At 40.3% G+C, this 24,837-nt stretch overlaps 1 protein-coding gene across 1 annotated transcript in view; it reads left to right on the top strand.

Moving 5' to 3' along the window:
* Wdr78 (WD repeat domain 78) overlaps window positions 1–12,078 on the top strand; it is a 73,331-nt gene extending 61,253 nt beyond the window's left edge. The window contains exons 14-17 of the mRNA XM_029540456.1: window positions 4,959–5,057; window positions 5,516–5,742; window positions 6,746–6,902; window positions 11,993–12,078. Of these exons, the coding sequence (XP_029396316.1) occupies window positions 4,959–5,057; window positions 5,516–5,742; window positions 6,746–6,902; window positions 11,993–12,043 (534 nt within the window). The 3' untranslated portion in view covers window positions 12,044–12,078. The remainder of the gene's footprint in view (window positions 1–4,958; window positions 5,058–5,515; window positions 5,743–6,745; window positions 6,903–11,992) is intronic.
* Window positions 12,079–24,837: the final 12,759 nt, after the last annotated feature.

Raw genomic sequence — 24,837 nt, 5'->3', positions numbered from 1 at the left:
TATAGTTGAATATATATATATATATATATATATATATATATATATATAATTGCTTATGTTGTTCCTTTAGTTCATGCTCTTAGCCCTTCCTCTCACTAGTCTGCTTTCTTTTCAAATAGCCCCACTTCTGTTTTCCTATCTTACACATGTACATATTTTGTAGTGGTGGAGGAGGGGTAGAGACAGACTCTCACATCACCCAGGCTGGTCTCCATCAGCTTCTCACAAGTTTTATGGGGTTTGTTCTGGAATATGCTTTCTATTATCTGATGATCCTCTGGGTTTCACTGGAATCCGCTGTACATCCCTCCTTTTCATCTCCAATTTTTATTGAGCCTTCTCTGTCTTTCTTTTACTTAGTTCTGTATGGAATTTGTCAATATTATTTTTTCAAAGAACCAACCTTTTGACAGACGTTGTTTTCCCAACTTCTTTCTAAGCATCTTTGCTGCTGGTATGTAGGAAGGCTACTGGGTTTTATATTTTAAATTTTCTTGACTACTATTCTGCTGGAAGTATTTATAAGATCTAAGAGCTTCCTGGTAGTGTCCTTATAGTCTTTACAGATGAAACATGTAGAATTATATCATCTGCAAATAAGGATGCTTAGCCCTTCATTTCCAATTTCTATCACTTTGATTTCTGGTTTTTGCCTTGTTGCCAGAGCTGAGAGAGTGGGCATCCTTCCCTTGTTTCTGATTTGGGTGGGAATGCTTTGTATTTTTCCACATTTAATATTACAATGGCTATAGGCCTGTCATATATACCCTTGGTTATGATGAGCTATATACCTCCCACTCCTGCTCTCTTTAGGGCTTTGCTTCTAAAGGGAGGTTGGATTTTGTCTAAAGCCCTTTCTGTTTATATGGAGATGATCATGTGACTTCTGTTCTGGAGTTTACTTATATTTACAAGTGTGGTAGAATTCAGCAGAGAAGCCATTGGAATCTGGTCTTTTTAGTTGGCAGATTTATTTTTCTGTTGTTTCAGTTTTATTACTTGCTATAGATTGGCCTAAATTGTTTATATCATCTTTGTTCAACTCTAGTTGGTTATATGCATAGAGAAATTCACTCATTTTTTTAGATATTCCAATTTAGTGACATGTAAGCTTTTTATTCTCTCTCTCTCTCTCTCTCTCTCTCTCTCTCTCTCTCTCTCTCTCTTTCTCTCTCTCTCTTGATTTTTCAAGACAGGGTTTCTCTGTAGCCCTGGCTGCCTCAGAACTTGCTCTGCAGACCAGGCTGGCCTTGAACTCACAGAGATCTGACTGCCTCTGCCTCCTGGCAGAATCTTGCACCACCACCTCCTGGAGAGGACGTGTAAGCTTTTTAAGGTATGCCATAATGGTTTTCTGAATTTCACTGGTACGTGTTGTAATGTCTCCATTTTCAAATCTGGTTTCATTAATTTGCATCTTTTGATTCTTTTTATTGTGCTTCCTTTCTTCTTCTTATTTTTGTGATGAAAATGGTTTTAAAAAGGCAACTGAAAGAATGAAGGGATTCCGTCCACAGTTGTGGGAAGTCAGGAGATGGGAGTATAAGGCAGCTACTCAACATGGAGTCCTTAAGCAGAGAGGGAATGAACACGAGTGTTCAGTTAACAGCTCACTTTTCTTTAGTCCAGGACCATGGTTCATGGTTGGAGCTTGTAACAGTGTTAATGTAATTTAGACAGTTCTTTAAAGACAAGTTTAGAGCTTTTTTTTTTCTAGATAATTCCAGAGCATGCCAAGCTGACAGTACTGGCTGTCACAATTCTTCCCTTGTCAACTTCAAACTAAAACATAACAGTTTTCAGCCTTCTATACCTTTTCTGGCCACCTTATAATGAAACAATGCATCCAGTCCAAATTCAGAAAGTCCCTGTGGTCTTTAACATTAAAGCCTTATTCAAAACTATGAATATAGTATGCCCTGAGACGTGGGCCAGCTCTTCACTGTGAGCCCATGTGATATCAAAAAAAAGTTACATTTTCAAACACTACCGAGAGGACACTTGCCATTTTCTAAGTGTGTATATGTGGACATAACAATGAAATGTTAGACCAAAGTTAGACCAGAGCCCAGCAGGGTAAACACCAAACCCTGCAGTTCCATGGTCAGTATCTGGATCCCATGATGGAACCATTTGTGCTCGAAAATGCTTGGATAGATTCCCCTATCCCTGATATCTTCCACATTCGGCAAGCATGGCTTTTCTATTGATTCAGCTTCATTCCATGTCTACAGCTTTCCCTGGTGGATTTCTCATGATCAGCATCTTCAGCATCCTGAGGTCTGTTATAGCTTGGGCTTCATGAATTTCTGAAGCTCTTTCTCTCTTTCTTCAGAATGCATCTTTTTTTCTTACTCTGCCTTTCTTCCTTCCTGGGTAACAAGGGAGGCAGCTTCTAACTCACCATTATATCTAACAAGGAAAGTGTTATATATTATAAATAATAATATATATTATATATATGTCTATATATGTATATATGTATATAGTCAAGCTATTATATAGTATATATATGTATATGTTCATATTATCTATTATATCTGAATATATATTCATATTATTTTCTCAATTTCTAGGTAGTCATTTATTTGGCTTGAGCATATTTTATCAGATGTGAACACAACTACTTCTGGTGGTCTTTGGATTGTACTTGCATGAAAATCAGTTTGAATCCTCAGTCTATGTGTCTCTCTTTGCTAGGGAGGTGTATTTCTGAGGACGTAGCATTTACATTTAGTGCTATTATTGAGCAGGATTACTGCTTCCTGTAATTTCTTCACCCCTTTTCTTGTTAATTTAACTACTGTTTGCCCCCCCCCCTTCATATAAGGTGTTTGCTGTTGAACCACACATGGCTTCTTCTTCCCATTCATGTGTTTATTTCTGTGGTGAAAATTTTCTCTCCTGTACTCTCATGATTGAGGTGTGTTTTTTCTTCTTTGTTGAGGATTCTTTTTCCATATCTTCAGCACTGCAGGTTTGGGGTCATGAGTTGCTTTAGTTTGTGCTCCTTTTAGAACACCTTTATTTTTCCGTACACTTTGAAAGATAACTGAGCTCTTTGGCTAGACACGGGGTCTGAGTACACCTCAGAGCCCGACCCCAATGTCTTACTCCCTCCAGCAAAGCCCACCATCATAAGGCTTCCGCAGCCCCCCCAAACCAGGACCACCAGCAAGGGAACCAGTGTTCCAGTATATGAACCATTGGGGGGATCATTTCCTATCCAGTCTGGCTACTTGTAGTAATATTGTTGTTCCACAGTTACCTATTTCAGGCCTTAAAATACATCATTCCTGGCCTTTATAGTGTCTATGGAGAAGTGTGATGTCACTCTGATATGATGTCTTTGAAGTACATTTGGCTCTTTTTGTTTTGCAGCTATTAATGTCCTGTGGAAAGTTTGCTTATTGGCCATGCCTATTTAGGATTTTAAACACCTCTTGTACCGAGATGCCTGTTTCCAAGCTTTGGAAAGTTATTTTCTGTATATCTTTGCAAGCTTTGTGCCCCATGGATTTGCCGATCTGTTTTCCCTGGTGCTCCTGGTGCTCCTGGTGCTCCTGGTGCTCCTGAGGCTGTGCTCATACTGTTTATTTTTATTGATGTCCGACTGTGGAGTTTCCTCCACGTTGCCTTCCATCCTTAACATCCTGCTGCTGGCTTTCTCATCCATGTTGCTGATGGCTTTAGCCAGATCTTGAATTGATTTTCTTATATCATTCGTCTGCTTGTTTGTATCCATTTTAAAGTTATTTTCATTTTTGTAAGTAGATTTGAATTCTTGGTTTGGCAATTAAACCATTTTGGTATCTTTGTATTTCATTCTTAAGAAGTTTTGATTTTATATTGCTTTTGTTTTTGTTTCTGTGTAGCTTTGGCTGTCTTGGAACTTGCTCTGTAACCCAGGCTGGCCTCAAACTCACAAGAGACCCACCTACCTTTATATCCCAAGCACTGGGATTAAAGGCATACACTACCACCCCCTGGTAATTTTGATTGGTTTTTGGTTGAATCTCACCTTACTTTTTATTGTTTCTTGTGGGTCTGTGTTTCAACTTATGCATCTCTTAGAATGGATGTTTCGTTTGGCTTCATATGTGAGTCTCCTTGGTAAACAGCTTCCTATTCAGGGTCAATCCATAGTGCCACTTGCTCAGAGTAAAACAAATAAGCCAGACTAACCCCAAACTAACTTAAATATGCAAATACACTTATCAGCTAAAGTGAATTACTATATTATCAAATGTTATAAGACAGAAAGTGACGAAAATACTGTCATTTTATGAGTTTTAAAATTAGAGTAAAATTTTCAATGCTAAAGGAATGAGAGAAACTAACAGAGCAGGAATTGATGAAGAGCAATGCCATGGCGAAGCAGAGCAAACAGGAACGTGATTTGGGGGAGTGTCTCTGTAACCTGGAGGCGGTGTAAAAGCACAAATGTGATACCTTACAGCATGCATTTGTAAAATACACAATACGAGGGACAAAGAAAAGCCACATACCGGGACAAGGTATTTGTAACACATGTGATATACAAAGAGTTTATATGAGTGGATATGAACATATCTTTAAGTAAAATGAGAAAGGAAAGAACGAAGGAAACATAAATGGCCAGTAAGCATGGAGATCCCAGTCTTATGAATATTCACTTATAGGAAACTTGAGAGCATGCTACTTTTACCGCTAACAGGATGACAGCGTGGAAGATTCTGTTGTAATCAAGCTCCGTGGGTCAAAGGGAGCTCTTGTGCTGACAGCAAAGAAATGTCTCTTGAGTCCCTAGACTAAGGCACACCCTCCTAAACCCTGCATTAAAAGTCTTTCAAGTAGGTCTCATCATTGTAAAATCATAAAAAATTATATCTTAGATAGTACTTATTTTGGTCACTACATGGATTTACTGTATGTTAGTCTGATCTTGTATTTAATGTCTGATGTGCCTTGTGTTGTAGGACACGAATATCTATCTGGCTGGTACAGAAGAAGGCCTTATTCACAAGTGTTCTTGTTCATACAATGAGCAATACCTAGAGACCTATAGAGGACATAAGGTTAGCATGTAGAAACGGTATCTTATGGTATTTGGGGGAAACATATACAATATGTTTAATGGATGTGGTAAGCTTACAACTGTGAGTGAGTAGCCCCTTGAATAAGTGTCTGTGTTGATTCCAAATGAAAATTGCCTCTTGCTCATACTGATTTGCCTCTTTATAATCATTTTCCCCAAGTACTTTGTTTTTCTTAATATCTAAATATCTGATCGTTTTTCTTATTATCTGTAAGATGTGTTAATAATTTCTGGCCATTTTTCTCAAGTAAATTTTTATATAGAATGATTAAAGGAAGAGTCCATGTGAGGTCTTGCTTTCAGCTAACATAGTTCCTATGCAATGCTCAGTGGTGCATGTGTAGCTTCTAGAAATCATAGAAACTTATTTATTGACCAAGTTTAAAATGTCAGAGGTTAAATATTATTTACCTACATTTGGCATCTCTGCATCCCCAGGGTCCAGTGTATAAAGTCACATGGAACCCATTCTGTCCCGATGTCTTCTTGAGCTGTTCAGCAGATTGGGGGGTTATGATCTGGCACCAGGATACCGTCAAGCCGTTTTTGAGTTTTTACCCAACAACATACGTTGTTTATGATGTTGCCTGGTCCCCCAAATCCGCATATATTTTTGCCGCTGCAAATGAGAATAGAATAGAGATTTGGGACCTTCAGATCAGCACGTAAGTAGTCAAATGGTAATGTTTTGAGTGATGTCTCCGGGGGAAACAGCTCAAATCAAATGATACCCTTTCTAGCTCCTTCATCAGGTAAAGAGCACTGTGGCTCAAACAGTGCCGGGCACATCTCAAGTATTACACTATAGGATGATTTACTTTTGAATATATGACTAACATATAATAAAGTGGCTACTTAAACAAGCCATCCTTTGGTTTTAATTCTAATTCTTCTGGTTAAAGTATAGTTTCTGGGGCAATGCATCTCTAAAAACAGAAGAAAGAAGCAGCTTTCCCCTTTTTGAGAGCACAGGTGTTTGTTTAAGGACCAAGACTAAGAGCCATCACAGTTGAAGGTGGCCTTGTGCTCCCACAGTTCTTGTAGGTCCAACAGTCCCTCTGAAGAGATTATGGCAGGCTGTGGTGGGGCCTTGGTGTTTGGACATAAGGGTGTTTTACAGGCAGAACTGGAACTGATTGCAGCTCACAGTCTTCTCTGTAAGGCCTTCAACTAATTTGATGAAGCAAACACACACCAGGGAAGTAGAGGGGCTTTGTTTACATTCTAATCATAATGCTAGTTACAGCTGAAAACTGAGAAAGAGAGGGGGAGAGAGAGACTAACAGAGAGAGATAGAGAGAGAGGGAGACACAGAGAGACAGAGAAGGATAACTAAGTGATCGCAGACAGGAGTTCAGCCAAAGAATTGTATATGGTCCGTAGTATAACCAAATTGGCGCACAAAATTAAGCAGCAAAAGCACTTGAAGTTTCTGTGTTCACATTCGAGTTAGGAGTTAAACTTAGCTGGCTGCAGTTGGCTTGCTGAAGAAATGAAAACAGTTTTTGATTAGCAGAAAACATTATTCTGAATTTGGAAAGACTCTAGGAGACTTTCAGTTTGTTACATCACATTTTTTTTTAAAAATTAAACTTTTCTTAGTTTGTATCTTATAAAAGACAATGTTAGTGTGACACTTAAATTTACAGATAAGCTATTTCATTGCAGTTTGGACCCTCTGATCGTGAATGTTGCTAACCCTGGAATCAAGTTTACAACCGTTCTCTTTGCCAAAGAGACAGATTGCATTCTAGTGGGAGACAGCGATGGCCAGGTTGCAGTCTATGAGCTGAGAAATATGCCTACTGCTTCTGACAGTAGCCGGGTAAGACTCCTATACAAAATTTTTAGATCCATTTGTGAATCTGTTGGAGTGTCACTTTGTAGCATGATATGAATGTGCACTCTGTACCTCAAGGAGATGGGGTGTGTGGTAATGTGCAATTTCAAGAGTTGCTGCGTGTACTACATGTGGTGTGTGCTAGGCTAGTCTTCAGTCAGCTTTCCTTTCTTACAGATGATAAATTGGAGAAAATGATGAATCCACATAAGACCTTAAGCATTGTCAGTGTTGTGTGTACTGTGTACAGTAGGGGCAGCTGAAATGAATGTCTTCAGATATTGACCAGTGTTTCTGAAGTGAGAATTGGTTTCTGGTGCTTTACCCTATGAAGCTATTCAAATTTGAGCATGTTTCCAAACTTTGACGAAAAGCTCAGTATCATCAAGGCACATTATTTTTATGATAGATTTTCAATTTCTCTTTGTTTTTATTGTTATTGCAATTAATAACCTAGTAAATGTCCTAATATGACAAATGTTAAAATATTAAAATCACATAAATAATGATTTAAAAATGGAGTCTAATAGAGGAGTGGACACAGGTTGAGAACAGCCATTCGCAATTATGTGATTAGTTAAGACATGGTAAAATTTAGCTTCAGTACTAAGTAAGAAATAAAAAGTTACTATACTAAAATGTATGTTTTTACAAGAGAATTGACAGGTTTATTTCGAATGTGTATAGGCCTATTAAGTACTGGACAACATTTGCTAAGCCAAGTTCTTTAATCTTGAGGTTGGGTTAGAAACTAGTGTTCTCTTTGTAAACCATTTGACAATTTGAAACTCGCACTTAGAACTGTTCTGAGAAATATGGATTGCCATGAACTAGTCATTCTACTTTTGGAACTTTGTATTTATCATCTTTCTGCCTAAGCTCTACAGGACTTTCCCCTCACCTACTTCAGGTCTTTGCTGAAATGTCATTTTCCAGGAATGATTTCTTTGATGATCTCATTTAAAACTGTAATCTCTACTCTCTCCACACTCCCTGTTCGTCCCTCCCCATCACTTATTTTTCCTGGTAACACTCGCCTCTTAAGAGTTTGTGTTCTTATTTATGTATTATAAAGAAATTTGCACATGTCCCAAAATCAGTGAACTCCATGAGAATAATGAGTTTTTCATGTCCTGTGCTAGACTGCATTTCCATTACGCTGTTCAGCAGCAGGGGTATGCAGTAAAAGTTTGTTGAATAAATATGCTTTTAAAAACTATACGATGTTAGAATATATTGTAAATATTTTTTTTCTTAAGAGGAGGAATCATGCCGGGCGTGGTGGCACATGCCTTTAATCCCAGCACTTGGGAGGCAGAGGCAGGCGGATTTCTGAGTTCAAGGCCAGCCTGGTCTACAAAATGAGTTCCAGGACAGCCAGGGCTATACAGAGAAACCCTGTCTCGAACCCCCCCCCACACACACACACACAAAGAGGAAGAATCATGAATTTTAGTTTTTTTTTTAGTTTAGTTAACTATTTTCTATATTTTCTTTTATAGTATATATAAAGAACTTTAACAATCAGAAAAGAAAGCCCAGTATATTTATAAATGAGCAAGTATATAAAAATGCTAACTCACAGAAGATGAATCTACTTGTTAAACATCTTCATCCATTCCTCTGTTGAGGGACACCTGGGTTCTTTCCAGCTTCTGGCTATTATAATAAGGCTGCTATGAACATAGTGGAGCGTGTGTCCTTATTACATGTTGGAGTATCTTCTGGGTATATGCCCAGGAGTGGTATAGCTGGGTCCTCAGGTAGTACTATGTCAAATTTTCTGAGGAACCGCCAAACTGATTTCCAGAGTGGTTGCACCAGCTTGCAATCCCACCAGCAATGGAGGAGTGTTCCTCTTTCTCCACATACTTGCCAGCATCTGCTGTCGCCTGAGTTTTTTATCTTAGCCATTCTGACTGGTGTGAGGTAGAATCTCAATGTTGTTTTGATTTGTATTTCCCTGATGACTAAGGATGTTGAAAAAAATTTTTAGGTGCTTCGCAGCCATCCAGTATTCTTCAGTTGAGAATTCTTTGTTTAGCTCTGTACCCATTTTTATAGGGTTACTTGGTTTTCTGGAGTCTAACTTCTTGAGTTCTTTGTATATATTAGACATTAGCCCTCTATCGGATGTAGGAGTGGTAAAGATCTTTTCTCAATCTGTTGGTTGCCATTTTGTCCTATTAATAGTGTTCTTTGCCTTACAGAAGCTTTACAATTTTATGAGGCTCCATTTGTCTATTCTTGATCTTAGAGCATAAGCTATTGGTGTTCTGTCCAGGAATTTTTCCCCTGTGCCCATGTGTTTGAGGCTCTTCCCCCACTTTATTTTCTATTAGTTTCAGTGTATCTGGTTTTATGTGGAGGTCCTTGATTCACTTGGACTTGAGCTTTGTACAAGGAGATAAGAATGGGTTGCTTTGCGTTCTTTTACATGCTAACCACCAGTTGAGCTAGCACCATTTGTTGAAAAGTTAGAGATCATGATCAATAACTTTCCCCAATAACTTCAACCAAGAGTGTGTCAGCGGTTTGGAAGGTGTATGGGTTTATCTGTAGGAAAGATGTATACCAAATTTCTAAAGCTGCTTTCAGGAAGTGACCACAGGGGAAAGCACAGGGTGAGGAAGGTCTACAAAGGCAACTTCAGGGCCACCAAGCCAGCTCAGCAGATAATGGTGCTTGCTGCACGAGCCTGGTGACCTGAGTTCAATTCCTTGAACCCATGGAAAGATGGAAGGAGAGAACTGACTCCATAAAGCTGTCCGGTGATTTGCACACTGACAGCATGGCATGTGCACATACACAAATGCGTCTCCCTGTAAAGGAAAGGTTTGTTTCTTCTATCAAAAATAAATGTAGCCGGGCGTGGTGGCGCACGCCTTTAATCCCAGCACTTGGGAGGCAGAGGCAGGTGGATTTCTGAGTTCGAGGCCAGCCTGGTCTACAGAGTGAGTTCCAGGACAGCCAGGGCTACACAGAGAAACCCTGTCTCGAAAAACCAAAAAAAAAAAAAAAAAAAAAAAATGTACACGCCAAAGTGACCTTGTTGATTTGGGGTGTGTGTGTGTGTGTGTGTGTGTGTGTGATGTATATAAGTGTCAGTGGGGAGGACATTAGAGACTCACTCTTAACTGATGCTGTAGCTAGACTGGCAGCCAGCAGCTGATCCTCCTGTCTCTGGCCACCCATAGTGCTGGGGTTACAGACACTCACAGGACTACACCCAGCTTTTTATGCAGGTGCTGGGGGATTTGAACTCAGGTTCCCATGCCTACACAGTGATTGCTTTTCCCCTGGAGAGCCTGAGCTGTCTCTCCAGTCTGCATTCATTGATTATTTGAATATAGGTTTTGTAATCAAAGAAAGTTAACCCATACAGCCCTTGTGCCTTGTGCTCGTTGGATTGCTTTTGGACCACGTGTTCTTTCTCTCATTGCCAGTCACCACCTGTGGCCTTCTGCAGTAGAAGGGTTTTCATTCTTGAGTTCTGAGAGCTTGAAGTAGAATGGATTCTAACATTTTGGTGCTTCCTAGAGGACTCCAGTGTAGGAAGTCAGGAGATAATACATGGCAGAAAGTTGGCTCCAGCCCTGGCCCAGCAAATGGACTCTAGTTAGCAGTGATGTAGTAAGCAAACGCCATGGTTCACATCTTGAGAACTTAAAAACTGAAATAAGTATAGCCAAGGTGTGTAAAAGAACAAAGGAAGGTTTATTAGTTACAGCAAGCAAAGAGAACACAGGAGCTATTGCCAAAGCAGTGCCTATCTTGCTTAATGGCTAACAGTAATACCAGGTTCCTGTCTGACAGAAACATGAGACCAGGTCCAGGGATTGCAATTAAAACTTTTTAGTATAGTTAACTTTTGGCAGTATTTACCAACCATTATCTTCATAATGGCAGAAACACCAGCCCTTTACATGGGATGGTTGATCACTGGGTATCTTAAGTTTTGCCTCCAAGAATTAGGGTTTGGGAATTCAGTGGAAGTTAATTCATTGGACCTTTTAGGAAAAACCTTTTCCTTGGCTAGTCTGTAGAGAATACTCATATATACTTCATGGACTACTATGGCAGTGTATAGATATTTGCCATATTTTTTTCTGCTTGATGTGTGTGTGTGTGTGTGTGTGTGTGTGTGTGTGTGTGTGTGTGTAAACTAAAGGAGAATATGTAAATGGTGGAATGTTTAAAAATATAGACATGTGATGTAATAGAGTACTGTTGAAAGCTATGAAGGCATTCTTTGATTGGTCAGATCATGCACAGCATGACTGTGTCTGTCTTAGGGACTCAGGATACATCACTGAGCAAACTACAGGACTGATCCATTAGCCTGAGTGAGAGACAGCTTTGAAAAGCACGCCAAGGCTGGCTCTGGCTGGCCTTGTTATGTGGGAAACTGCAGAACGAGGAAGTACCAGAGGCAGCAGATGTAGTACAAGCTGAAGGATGGGAAGTGACTTCTGAGATACAGGGGCTGTTGGTGTTTAGCATTTAGGAACGGTTGGCATTTCCATCTCCCTTCATCTTCAGGTGCCTGTTCTCTCAGGGCCCTTTCTGCCTTGTGGTAGAGAAGACATGGCTCTCCTGCTTGGTCTTCCACTCTACATTTTTTTCTCCCCCCCCCCCCATCTTTGGCTTTCACCCTCTTCTATGTGATCATCTCGTGATTTTCTAGTACAAGTAAGTAACATTAAGTGAAAACACAAACCCACATGGAAATGAAGAAGTCAGTCATGGACAGGTCAGGAAGTACAAGAGAGGAAGCTCAGGCTGAGGCACAAGGGCAAACAGCAGGTGCTGCTAACACTGTCTCTCCATAAAACCCCTGTAAAAATGTTTGTCAAGCTTCATTAAAAGAGGCATCCCTAAGAAAGCAGCTTCATGCCAGGAAGCCACTGCCATTACTTAAACCTGCCTCTGCTGTTGTTCTCTTTACAGTCTCACCAGGGGCCCATTAAAGGTGGACATCTAACTTACACATTTCAAATGGCATTTTAACGACAACGTTACTGTTCAGGTTGGATTTTATTATGTTGTAATTGTGTGGTTTTTTTCCTTTTCAGGGAGATGTAATCAACATTCTGCTTGGGCCCGAGACAAACCAGACAGGATGATCTGTCACTCTGGTTACACTTTGTTCTTCTTTAAGGGAAAGGGAATAACATCATATGCTGTAAGCTTAAGATTTTGATTTTAAGAGAGCAGTATATAGTCTATAACTTCCATTTAAATTAAATTAGGTTTTATTTCAAAAACAAGTGATTAGTTTATAATTTAAGATAAGCTAAAGATTTGTGCTGGGATTGTCTTAATTTTCTAAAGTTATTTCTGCTCTACTCCTTGGTCATATTTAAAATATCTATTAGCAAGTATGTATACCTATAAAATATTCAAATAGCTTAGAAAATGGTTTCTTAAAAAGTTCAGACACTTTGAGGATTACTTAAAACATAGTCATTAGAAGACACAATTCCAACAATTTCAAACAGCTTCCCAAGCTTGGCTTTGGGGGCTTTCGACTGCACAGCCACCTTGGGGAGCACAGTGAGCACTCACACGGGACTTGGAACAGCAGTGCTCCCCCCTTAAATCTGAGCCTTGAAACTACAGAACTTTGTCCCACCGATTGGCAAGCTATGGGAATGAACAACAGCTACAAGCATCATCACATTGTCTGGCTATCCAGCATCCCTCTCATTAGGCAGGAGAGGAACAATAATCCAAAATGCATTGCTAGTTTCCTCTCAAAGACCAGAGTCATCTGCAGAGTCAAATGCATTGAGGCCAGACTTAAATTGTCTTAGAAGGAAACAGAAGGTCTCAGACACACAGTCCAGGTCAGGGTGTTTCCTAAAGTAGTCTAGAGAGAGACTGGGCACTAAGGGTGGGTACACACACACACACACACACACACACACACACACACACACACAGACACAGACTTGGAAGGGGTTATTCATGTGGGTCACCCTAACAAGTGTTCAGGTGTTGAATGAGGCCAAAGTGCATGGCAGCCTTTTCTGTAAGGTGTTTTGAGTGGAGGAAAGAGGCCAGGGTGTGTAAATTTCACAAAGAATTTGGAGATCTTTTGTGGTGATAAGAGTCCATAGGGCAGTGAGAACTACCTACTACGCACAACCATTGCCTCGTGGCCTCCATTTCTTTGGAGCTATGTATTAGACAAAAGCAAGGCGATTCTAGCTGGCTCTTGGTTTAGGCCAGGTCATAAAGATTAGATATTTTCTGCTGGTGTAAGTCACTGTGGTTGGCCTTCTAAAAAACAAAATTAAACTGTGCTACTTTGAGTAAGAAAAATAAAAACTTGATTTAGTTGAAAAATGTATTCCTTTTATTTTAATTTCTTTTAATTTACATTTTTTCTCTTGTCTTCATCAAGCCTAGCTGAGAAATAAAGGCATTATTTTAGACCCTGGACAACTGACCTCAGGATTGGACCTTACTCTACTTCAGTTTTTTTCTCTAGATGATGCAGGCTTAAGTGATTACTTCATATGTGTAGACTGGGGAGTGTTTGTTTGTGTGTTTTGTATTGGGGGATTCCAGAGGGAATTTCTTTGCCTGTTTTCTAGAGTAGCTTTGGTTCCTTGTAGTAAACTCCATCATATGGGAATTCTACCCATGCACTAGCCATCCCACCTGTATGCACATATGCACATGTGTGTGCAGTTGGGAACAGCTCGAGTAATGGCTAAGGTTCAGCACTAGGCAGTCATTACTTACTTAGGCTGGTCATTTTCCATGAGGCAGAACTTGCAGTTATCTGTGCCTACTGTTTAGCTAGCCATACTGCCAGCTGATGGAGGAAAGGACAGTTGCATTCCCACAATGTGTAATTACGCATCATATTTAACATTCATTTGGCTTACTTCTAAGCAATTATGTATAGTTACAAATGAGAAATTAGAACACTTAGTATCTGCCATTTTGTCTCAGGAGTGTAGTTAAAAGAAAATGTTGAAAGTTTAGTTATCAATATGCTAATAATAATGCATTCACAATTTGTATCCAATAGCTCCATTATTTATCTTCACAATCTTGAGACAAGTAAAACAAATTGTTATAACAGTATTATCTGTTTTCCAGAAGACTATGTGAGGCTTAAAGAAGAAAACCACACACTGAAGACCATTCACTGCCAATTTGAAAGGATGGAAATCAGATTCTCTTTGCTTTGTTTTCATTTAGTTTGTTGTTCTGAAAATAAGGTCTTCATATAGCCCAGGCTAGACCCAAACTCAGGATCCTCTGCCTCCACCTCCAAAGTGTTGAGATTACAGGCAGGCTCTAGCCATTCTTATACTCACTCTCCTGCTGGATAAGTGGTTACCATTGTATAAGTGGTTACTGTTTATAAGGGACTATTCTATTGTATAAGTAGAACACCTACTTGGCTTCTGAAATCTACTGCAGAATACATCATTCACGAATTTTATATTTTAAAATTTAATCTAAAAATGATAATACTTATAAACTTGATTTTCTCAGCATTCACCAGCCATGATGACATGTGTCTTTTCTGTTGAGAACTTCACAACTCCCAACTCTTCATCCATAAATGCTCAGCTCATGTCCCATCTTCTCCAGACAGCACTTTCTACAGTCCCAACCACAAGACTGACCAAAATAAATTTGCCTTGGCGGGGGTGGGGGGCTTCTTAAAAAGACAGGATCTCACTGTGTGGTTCAGGCAAACCTTCCTTGAACTTGTGACCGCCCACCCCCACTCCTTCATGGCTCTTTGTTAAATGTTCTCAGGCCTCCATGGGGTTGGTTTCCCCAGAACACTGGCTCAGAAATGACTGTTGAGGACTCTTGCAAAAGTTTTTATCTTGTTACTTTTCTTCATTACCTCACTCCTGTCACACTGCTAGGTCTGCCTGCACAAGTTTAGAGAGGTTTGTAACACACTGAAACCATCTGGCCATCCTTTAGAAGCAACGATTCAGGAAAGGAATTTGGGACAAACCATACATCTTAAATTTAAAAAGAACTAGAGCTCTTTCTCAAGATGGAGGGCATGCGGGGGAATAAGACACGTGAAAAACATGTTCAGGAAGTTGTACGACTTAGGAGAGACAACAGGCCACTTTGAAAATCATTCCCCAAGTAACCAGTGCGACTCAGAAGCATCCAGAACCACCAGAGCCGAGGGCCTTGCACTGGTGGTAGAGCAGTCTTGACACAGAAGGACACTACAGTTGTATCTAGGGAAGGGCAAGGAACTGGTGCTGCCATTAATTTACTTCATACATGTTTAGCGTGACCCGGAATCAGAAAATATTTGATGTATAGAAAATATAGCTATAGTTCTTAGATACCTAAGTTTCTCCTTTTTAATTTTTATCTTTTTAATTTTTATCTTAAGCTCCTTGAAGAGAGGGATAACGTTCTGGGCTCGCCACACTACCTCCCCAAGTAGGATTGCAAGAAATACCTTTTGAATGCAAGCGCCAGGGAGCTATAGCTTCCTTCCTGAAGGTCCTCATCACAATGTGGCTCAATATCTTGAATTTCCTCAGAACCCTAAGAAAACATTTTAGTATCAGAGAGGATAAAAATCTTTGAACTGTAGTACTTATAGAGGACATAGAATCAGCATGGGAAGTTCATGAACATAGCCACCGCTTGTCTTCATTTTGTTATCATAAAATCCATTTCTCCCCTCATTATAAAAAGTAGTAATGAACACATGGTCACTGTGTGTGTGTGTGTGTGTGTGTGTGTGTGTGTGTGTGTGTGTGTGTNGTGTGTGTGTGTGTGTGTGTGTGTGTGTGTGTGTGTGTGTGTGTGTGTCTGTCTGTCTGTCTGTCTGTCTGTCTGTCTGTCTGTCTGTGGTGTGTGAAGATTGCTATTACTTTGTGTGATCGTGTTCCCATGAGCAATTTAGGAAACGAGGTTATCTAATGTAAAGCATCTAAGGAAATGGGTGCATAGCTCATTCTGATCACCCAGAGCCGAGTCTCCTGAGAGCCTCTTTACCCTGCATGATCTGCTGTGCCTTCTCTTCCCCTGCAGGAGATGCATGTTGTCCTGGTCACATCGTTGTCGTTTTCCTGTAACATTTAGGCTTCACGATCTGTTTGTTCAGGACTTTGTTTCAAATTCCCTCCGAACTTGTAGAGCCTTTGCTAGCAAATTAACTTTTATGTGCTGAATTCATTGTGTCGTAAAACTAAAACGCTGACCATTTACATGAGACCAATTTCTCGATTGAACAGAAAATGCAGTATGTCCACTAAATCTAACAAATAAAAAAGAACATTGTTGTGACATTTAGAAAAATGAGTGTTTGCTTTTAAAGCTTACCAAAAAAGATATACAACATCAAAAACAACTCATGAAAACCCTGTATTTTCACCAAATATGCATTGTATTTGGGTACATTTAACTACAAGAAGATATGCTATCGTTACTCCAGAAGAGGAATCCAGGGTGCGTCCCTGGGAGACCTACATCAGAATCCTGATGTAGTTAGGGATAGAGACAAAGATAAATAGATGGAGTTTGGTAGTTTTGTTCTTTGGTTGTTGTTATTTGGGTGTTGGGAGTAGAATTCAATAAGGCCAGGCAACCATACTATGACTGAGCTATTCCTTGAACTCATGATTCCCCAGCCTCAGCTTCCTGAACAGAAGGAGTTTCAGACCTGCCCTTCATCATCAAGGCCAGATCAATTTAATTAAAATTTCCAAACTGTACACATGCTTTGTTTATTGTCTTTATTTCTAAACACTCAAAATAACAACAGAATACAAAACTGCTGTTGTGTACACCCTCAAAGCTTTAAGCAACAATTACTGTTTTCTGAGTATATCTTAAAACATATACATGTGTGAGCTTACTTGCCAGATTACTCATTCATTCACAGATAAGCAAAGCGATTCCATTTTTTTTCCTTTTTCTTTTTAAATCAGGGCCTTACATAGCCCAGCATAACCTCAGACTTGGTATATAGCCAGGGCAACCTTGGTTTCTTGATCTTTCTTGCTTCCACCTCCACCTGCTAGGATCCAGCATGCACCCCATCATCCACCCTTGATTCTATAAATTGACCTCTGCGAGTGAACCACAGTGAACATGAAGTGCAGGAGCCTCAGCATCCTGAGTCCATTTCTGTTGGATGTATACCCAGGAGTAGAATTTATGGATCGTATAACACGTTTACGTTATATAAAAGGAAGCTCTACCTTTTCCACCACAACTCTACCAAATTCGCATTTCCCCATTTGTGTGCTGCTGATCACCTTTGCATATTTTTTGATCATTGTGTATCTTCTTTTAAAAAAATCTATTTCTCTGCCTAATTTGAAATATAAATCATATCTAAAACTTTAGCAGTACACGTACATATGTGCATGAGTATGCATCTACAACATGCCAGAAGACAACTTTGGAGAGTTCTCTCGTCCCACATTGATTCCCAGGATCAAACTCAGGTCCTCAGGTTTGCCAGCAGGCACATTCATTCACCAGGCAGTCTCCCGGCCCTCTTTGCCCACTTTAAGATCAGACCATTTTGTTATTATTATTTTATACTGGTTTTGTCTGTGTTGTGCTATTGAGTTGCATGTTATTTGCTCATTTTGATTCCTTCTAGTAGGCCATTTAAAATCATTAGATGAATTATAAGAAAGTTTAATTCATAACACTGTGCAAAAAGTTATCTATGCTTATTTCAAAATCCTCCCTGCATTTGTAGAGGAGAGGTTAAGATTTGAAGAAGGAAAGAAGTTTCAGCATGAGGAAAAGTCTGGAAAGTGGAGACGGTAGGTCTAGGAAGTGTTTGCCTTATCTGAGACAACAGGACCTGACCTAGTAGAGAAAAGCCAGATCAGGAATCTATCTGTCTGTCTGTCTGTCTGCTTCTCTCTTCTCTCCTCCTCTCTCCTCTCACTCCTCTCCTCTCTTTTTCTCTCTTCTCTGTTTCTCTCTCTCCTCTTTCTGTCTTCTCCTCTCTCCTCCTCCTCCTCCTCCTCTCCCTCCCCCCCATGTGTAGGCATGCACATGGAACAGCACACATGCAGACATCAGAAGACAATATGGAGTCCCAATCCTTACCTGTCCTTTTGTTTGAGACAAGGCCTCTTGTGGTCTGCTACATAGAGCTTTGCATGACCCATTCTCCCATCATGAACTCTCTTGTTGTTATATGAAGTAGTTGTGGTTTTCTGAGTTTTCCTTGAGGGGTGGGAGTGTTAAAGTTGGCTAATTACCATATGAAAGATTATCCTGTTTACAGTCCAAAAAATGAATTGATAACAAGGCTGATACAGAGGCCACTAGTAATTCAAAACAAACTTGGGGATCAAGATATAGAGGCTAGAGAACAACAAATGGATGACAGAGAAATTCAGAAAACAGAAGTTAACCCAAGAAAAGACTGTGATTTGTTGGACATTTAAGTACAGAGAATATTTCAGTCAATAGATAGTAGGAATTAGGAGTTTTAATGACTCCCAGGTATCAATAGCTTTGTCATGAGAGTTCCCACTAGAATTTGCCAAGAGTCACATTAGGGGCTGGAGAGATGGCTCAGTGGTTAACCCCTCTTCTCAAGGACCTGAGTTTGTTTCCCAATATCTACATAACATAACTTACATATAAGTCCAGTTCTGGAGGACCTGGCATCTGTAGGCATCCATGCAAATGTAACAAACACATGCACACATAAATTGTGGTGTGTCATTTTTAAAACATGCTTGCTCTTTTTTTGTGAGCTCTGCCTGAGCTCCTGGCTAGGCTCTGTGATCAATAGCTGCCTGCCTCGCTCAGCGCCACCAATTGCTGACATTCCCCCTTGCCCCCCACCCCCCATGAATGCTAGAAGCTGAGATAGCTCTCCACTGGCCAACCACCCCTGTGACTAGCTCCACCAAACTACCCTGTCTGTGCCCTTTCTCTTGCCTACCTGAGTTGCAGCACATGTAAAACACCAGACAGTCTTAATATTTTAAAACTAGCCAGATAACTCAATTGCCCTAAACTCATCAGCTATCCTATGTCAGAATACAGCCGGTGGTGAAGGCTGCCACCAGTTCTAGTTGCCTCCAGGCCTTACATAGTTCATGTTCCTCTCTCCAAAGCCTGGCTGAAAAAGTCTCCTCTCTACCTCATCCCCTCCTCTTCCTCCTGGGACCCGGAAATCCTTCTCTTCAGCCAGAGACTGACTTCTGACATCTTAACATAATCAAGAAACAATTAGGGAACCAGATTTTAGTATCAGCTTCCCCCCCCCTTTAATAAATGAAAATAAATCTTAAGAAAAGTGAGTATTTGCTAACTTTGTTTTGGAAAGCAGTGTTTGCTGATGACTTTACAGTGAGCCATGATTAGAAACACAAGATAATTATTTGTGACTAGACCCATACCTTTTCAGTGCTATATTTCCTTAACTGACCCTATGATATTTCTAATTTAACAAGTTATAAAATAGAATTGCAGCTTTAATACTTCCTCAAAGTGGTATTCTAGCTAGAACCTAAAATATCAGTAGCAAAAATGTATCAGTGTAGCATTGACATCACTAGATTACAATGAGCTCATCCCCATTATAACCACATCAGCCAATGCAAAGGTCTCTCTGTGTCAGGTTCTGGTCAGTATTCTTTGCATTCAATCCTCACACTCATACAAACATGACAAACACATAAATTAAAATTATGAAGTTGATGGTAGTACTTTACAAATTAAAAAAATACAATTCCAAGACTCATGCCTTAATTTCTCATAGCTGCCAAGTAGCAGAGCTGAGCTTTGGCAGAGCACATCTGATACCACAGGCAGTACTTACAACTCATGTCAACCCGCCTCACCCACCATCTACAGGCATCACATAGACAACAAGCCTGGATACATGGTACAGAGTAAAACACACATCGACCAGATTCAGTGTGTGATTGTTAATTTTTGGTTTATATTGTCGATCTCCCATAGCTCCCTTCTTCTAATATCACAACAAAGATTTCAAAATTTGGCTTTTGTAAGGACACAGCATACAGCAGTATTTTTAACTTCAAGTATTCTTTCAAAGCTAAAATGAGTTAACAAGTTATCATAAGTAAGCCAATTAGTACTTAGAATAATCTATGATGTTCAAAAAATAACTGGCAATTCCCTTTGCATGGGATTAGGAATGTTACTCTTTGCTGGTACAAGCTCCCATGAGCAGATTCTCTGTAAATCTCAATCACAAAGCATTTGTACTGTTCTTGCCAAGATGATTGTTACCATAGCTCATAGGGTCCATAGCTGATAAGGCCTCCATATAACCAGTGTATGGAGTATGTGAAAATTCCAGTTGTTAAGGACAAATAGTGTACCTTGCTGTGCTTAAATCTAAAGTCTCTGGGTTATGGGGCTAGAGAGATGTCTCAGCCATTAAGAGCACTGGCTGTTCTTCCCAAGGAATCTGCCATCTTCTAACCTCCTAGGGACACAGACAGACACGAAGACAGACAAAACACCAATATACATAAAAATAAACTAAAACAATTTTAAAGTAAACAGTCATTATAAACATGTTGTATATCTGCAAAGATGTTATGACTATAAGATAATTATTTTAGGATAAACCAGGTTATGCTGTTTCAATCAGTAATTCCGACATTGCAGTGATTTTATATGATGAAGACATCTTTCTCATTCATATCTCATGTCCCATGTAGATAGCAGGATGCTCTCCTCCATGTTGGGCTGACATAGCAACTAAGTTTCAACATTCAGAATGTGCTGGTCAGGGAGAGGAGAAGAGGGCTGGGGAGGGGAAGGGAACAGGGAGGAAAGGCAGAGCTGAAGAATCCCAGAGATAGCCATGCTTTAGCTTAGGGAAGAGGAGTAGTTAGGAAATTTCCTGAAGTCAACACTTCTATGTATTTGATCCTGGAAAGTCTCCTGAGAAGTTGATTTATGTCTGTGATAATAGTGAATTTCTATAGCTGACATATTTCTAGTTCTTCATGGGCATGCAATAAGATCGTCTTTCTCTTCATAATGATGATTATGCAGAAAATGTCTATACTATTTTGTCTCAACAAAACCCCAACACTTTTCTAATCCTTTGCAAAGGGTTTTATTTATTTATTTATTTATTATTTATTATTGATCACCATAGACCATGCTCTGTGCCTCACCTTACGCTAACTCTTTGATTCATTTCGGCTTCATAGTAAATAAGCTTACTGCTATAGTCTGAACATTTGTATTTAAATATAAGAAACAAAAGCACATTTTGAAATTACAACTCTCAAGGTGACGTCAGGAGAAGCAGCGGTTGGGAGGTGTGGAGATCACAAGGACAGCTCCTTCCTGGCTGAGACTACACTGTTCTTAGAAGAGCCCTCAAGGAGGGTTTGCCCTTTCTACTGGGTTAAAACACAGTGGGAGGTCATTAGTCTTCAACCCAGAAGAGGGACCTCCCTAGAATCTGACCATGCTGCTACACGGTCTTTGTCCTTTTCACTTTTCAGAACTACAAGGAATATATTTCTGGGTTTATAAACTTTCCAACTGCTGGTAGGTATTTTGTTCCTTTAGTCTCCGAATGGACTAAAACACATCAAATACAAGTGGAGAGAAATGGAAGCAACTACTAGACGAGTCAACCACCAAGCAGAAAGGATTGAATGTCCCAGGAGTGTGAACAGATAGGTTATGAGATGGGAAGATTTTACTTAGGTAGTCCTTGCTAATCAAACCTCAAAATATTTAGGAGGAGATCCATTAGGATTTAAATGAAGAATCTTAAAGACCAAGCTGTTTATGTTGTAAACATAATGATAAATCAAAATAGTTTATATGATTGTATTTTCATTTCATGTGTATTGGTATATTGTGAATTTAATATTCTGTGGTTAATAACTAATGCTGGAAATTAATATGGAGGCAGTTAATATGGAGAAGTGGGAATAAGTGTGATTTAAATACATCACAGCTTTTAATCAGCTGTTATCCACAAAGGACACACACAGAGACCTGTAGGGTTACAATAAGCTTTAAAGCACTGGATCTGGGCAGATATCAACCTCTAAGCTATTTTGTCTGCTTCCATGCCTTGAATCCCAATATGCTACTTGCCATATGTTTCGTTTGTGCTATTCCTGCTTTATCAGGCAGGCCAGCCCTCATGACCACATACATGCTCATGGTCCATACTACCCCATGATGACTTCCTTCCTCCTCCTCTACTCGCTCTCCCCCATGGACCCTGCCTGAGACCCCAAGCCTGGGAGCCTTTACCCCACGTAAAGGCTACCAGCAACTTTTATTAACTAACCAGGGATAATTGAGGGGCAAGGTCTATATAACAAAGCCTGGCATATGTGAGAATCTGCCTGAGGCAACCAGATCTTGGGATACAGAATATAGCATCTGAATACACAGCAACAGACTAAACCCCAACATGTCGGTGTTTTGCTTACATGTATGTCTGTGTGCGGGTGCAGGATCTAGAATTGTAGTTACAGTGTGAGCTCCCATGCGGGTGGTGGGACTTGAACCTGGGCCCTCTGGAAGAGTCATAGTCACCAATAGTCTCCAGCCCCTATTTTATTGTGTTTAATGTGGTTTTTTTTTTTTTTACGTAAAGAAATTATTTTGATATATTTGTAAACTATTATGTGAGAATTGCATGCATAAAGACAATGTATTTAAATCACACTCATTCCCACTTCTCCCTTCAACTCCTCCAAGAATCCTAACTCTATCCCAGTCCCAACTTCATGTCTGTTTTTAAAAGAATTTACTGAGTTCAATTAGTGCTGCCCATATATACCTGGGTACGGGACCATCCACTGGAGCATGGTTATCCTTCCAGGGACCACACCCTTAAAGAAGACTGACTCCGCCTACCCTAGCCATCAGCAATTCTCAGTTGATCATATGACCATTTACCAAAATAGTAGTTGGTTCTCCTTTAGGGCCTGTGAGTTCCACCTGTTCAGATTCATAGCACCAGTCATAAATTTCCTCCTGTAGAGCAGACCTTACATCCAATCAGAAAGGTGCCTGGTTACCCCTATACCATTAATGCCACCATTGCAGCTATGGGCATACCTTAGCATCTCAGTCATTATTATAGTTCACAAGATTCTCAGCTTGGTAAGATGGTTGGTGACCTTTCTCCCCTAACAGATGGCATAGAAACTTCCAGATCTATGAAAGCTAGCTAGGGAGGGAATTTCCAGGTCAGTACCGGCTTGATTTGCTCAAGTTCTATGACCAAAGTGTGTGGTACATCCAACAATGTCTTATCGCCAAGTTCTTGTAGGTAACCAGAGCAGTGGCAATAGCCTGAATTATTTAGGTGGTCTCGGGAACTCTCCTTGACCAACAGTTCCAGGGGAATAGCCCCTAACCATCACTGGGCTTTTTCCTGGCAACCTATGACTTCTGGGAGGAGCATTCTCCCCCATGTAGGGTAACTCCAAAGAAACCTTTTTATATTTAGGAAACAGAAAATAGTAGGTTTCCACGCTTTCCCCCAAACATCCTTAGTGTTAGTTCCTTTATCCTACCCTCATACCCCTTCCCCACTTAAACATCTCCTATTCCATTTCCCCACAGCCTTACCACTCTTATTCTATCTCTCCTCCCTTAAGATCTGCCCCCAGTGGTGAAAGTTTTTAATGTAGGAGTGACTGAATCAGATAATTACACCAAGACTTAGACACTTGGAGTTCAAAGGAGTCCTTAAACAATCCAAACTTGAACTTCTCAACTTAGAAATGAGAAAACCAAAGCAGCCAGGTTGAGGCTGGCCGCCGCTGAGGGCTCTCTTTCGAGGTCACGGACTTCGTCAGTGTGTCCACGGCTGGGATGACAAGCTTGTCTGCACTTAGTCATGGACAGAGCTCAGACCTTGGTGACCTCTCATCCATACCCCAAATTAGAGAGATCCCTGGAGAGACCCTAAGAACTACAAAAGAGGGGGGGGGTGGTGCAGAAAGAATATTTAGGATCTTGCAGAGCAACTGCAGAGTGTATTTATATTCAGGGTAGGTAGCTGTTCTGGCCTGTTGCTGTGATATAATATTCTGACCAAATGCAGCTTGGGGAAAAGGATTATTGCAGTTTACATTCAGACGTCTCAGTCTACCACTGAGGAAGTTCGGCCAGAAGCTGAAGGCAGGGAACCAAAGGAGAAACCATGGAGGCACGGTTCGCATTGGCTCATTCTCTGGCTTCCTCCCAGGTTCATGCTTAGCTAGCTTTCACAGAGCCCAGGGCCACCTGCGTAGGTATCGTACCACAGGCAGTCGATTAGACCCTCCCACCTCAAGCATCAATCAAGATGATCCTTCAGCGCTAGAGCTGCAGGTCAGCCTGATGGAGAAACCCGGAACTGAGACATTCTTGCTCTCAAATGACTCTGAGCCAAGTCCTAGTTTAGATAAGGACTTCAACTGGCTTACCAAGAGAGGTATTTCACCACTTGGCAGTTCGGGAATACATATTTGACTTTATTATAATAGAAATGTGTATGCGGAGACAGACAAACTCAACTCACAGATTAAGGATATCAAGGAACATTCTAGTCACAGAGATTCTGAGCTCTGAAGAAAAGTTCTCTCTCCTAGTCTATTCTGATTGTAAGGGAAGATGGTAGCCAAGAACTAAACTACTGTTCATATAAAGCAGGATAGGCATTGTCTCATTCCTTCTGTGAGGCAGTACTATTACCAGCAATTTTTAAAAAATTAGAGTACTTAAACAACTTGCTTTAAATTCTAGATCTCGTGGGAGGAAAGCCAGAAATCAAATCTTGAGTCCGACAGACCTCATCACTGTGTGACTTCCCACCGTGCTGACATAGAAGCTGCTTCCGCTCCCGGAAGCCTCCCATGCTAGAGAGATACCACTATTGACTTTCAGAGTTTAAAGCTTGTTCTAT

Source organism: Mus pahari, chromosome 6 (genome assembly GCF_900095145.1).
Source record: "Mus pahari chromosome 6, PAHARI_EIJ_v1.1, whole genome shotgun sequence".
NCBI classification, from domain to species: Eukaryota; Metazoa; Chordata; class Mammalia; order Rodentia; family Muridae; genus Mus; species Mus pahari.
Note: the sequence above shows the minus strand (reverse complement) of the source record. Positions and strands in the feature narration are given on the sequence as shown.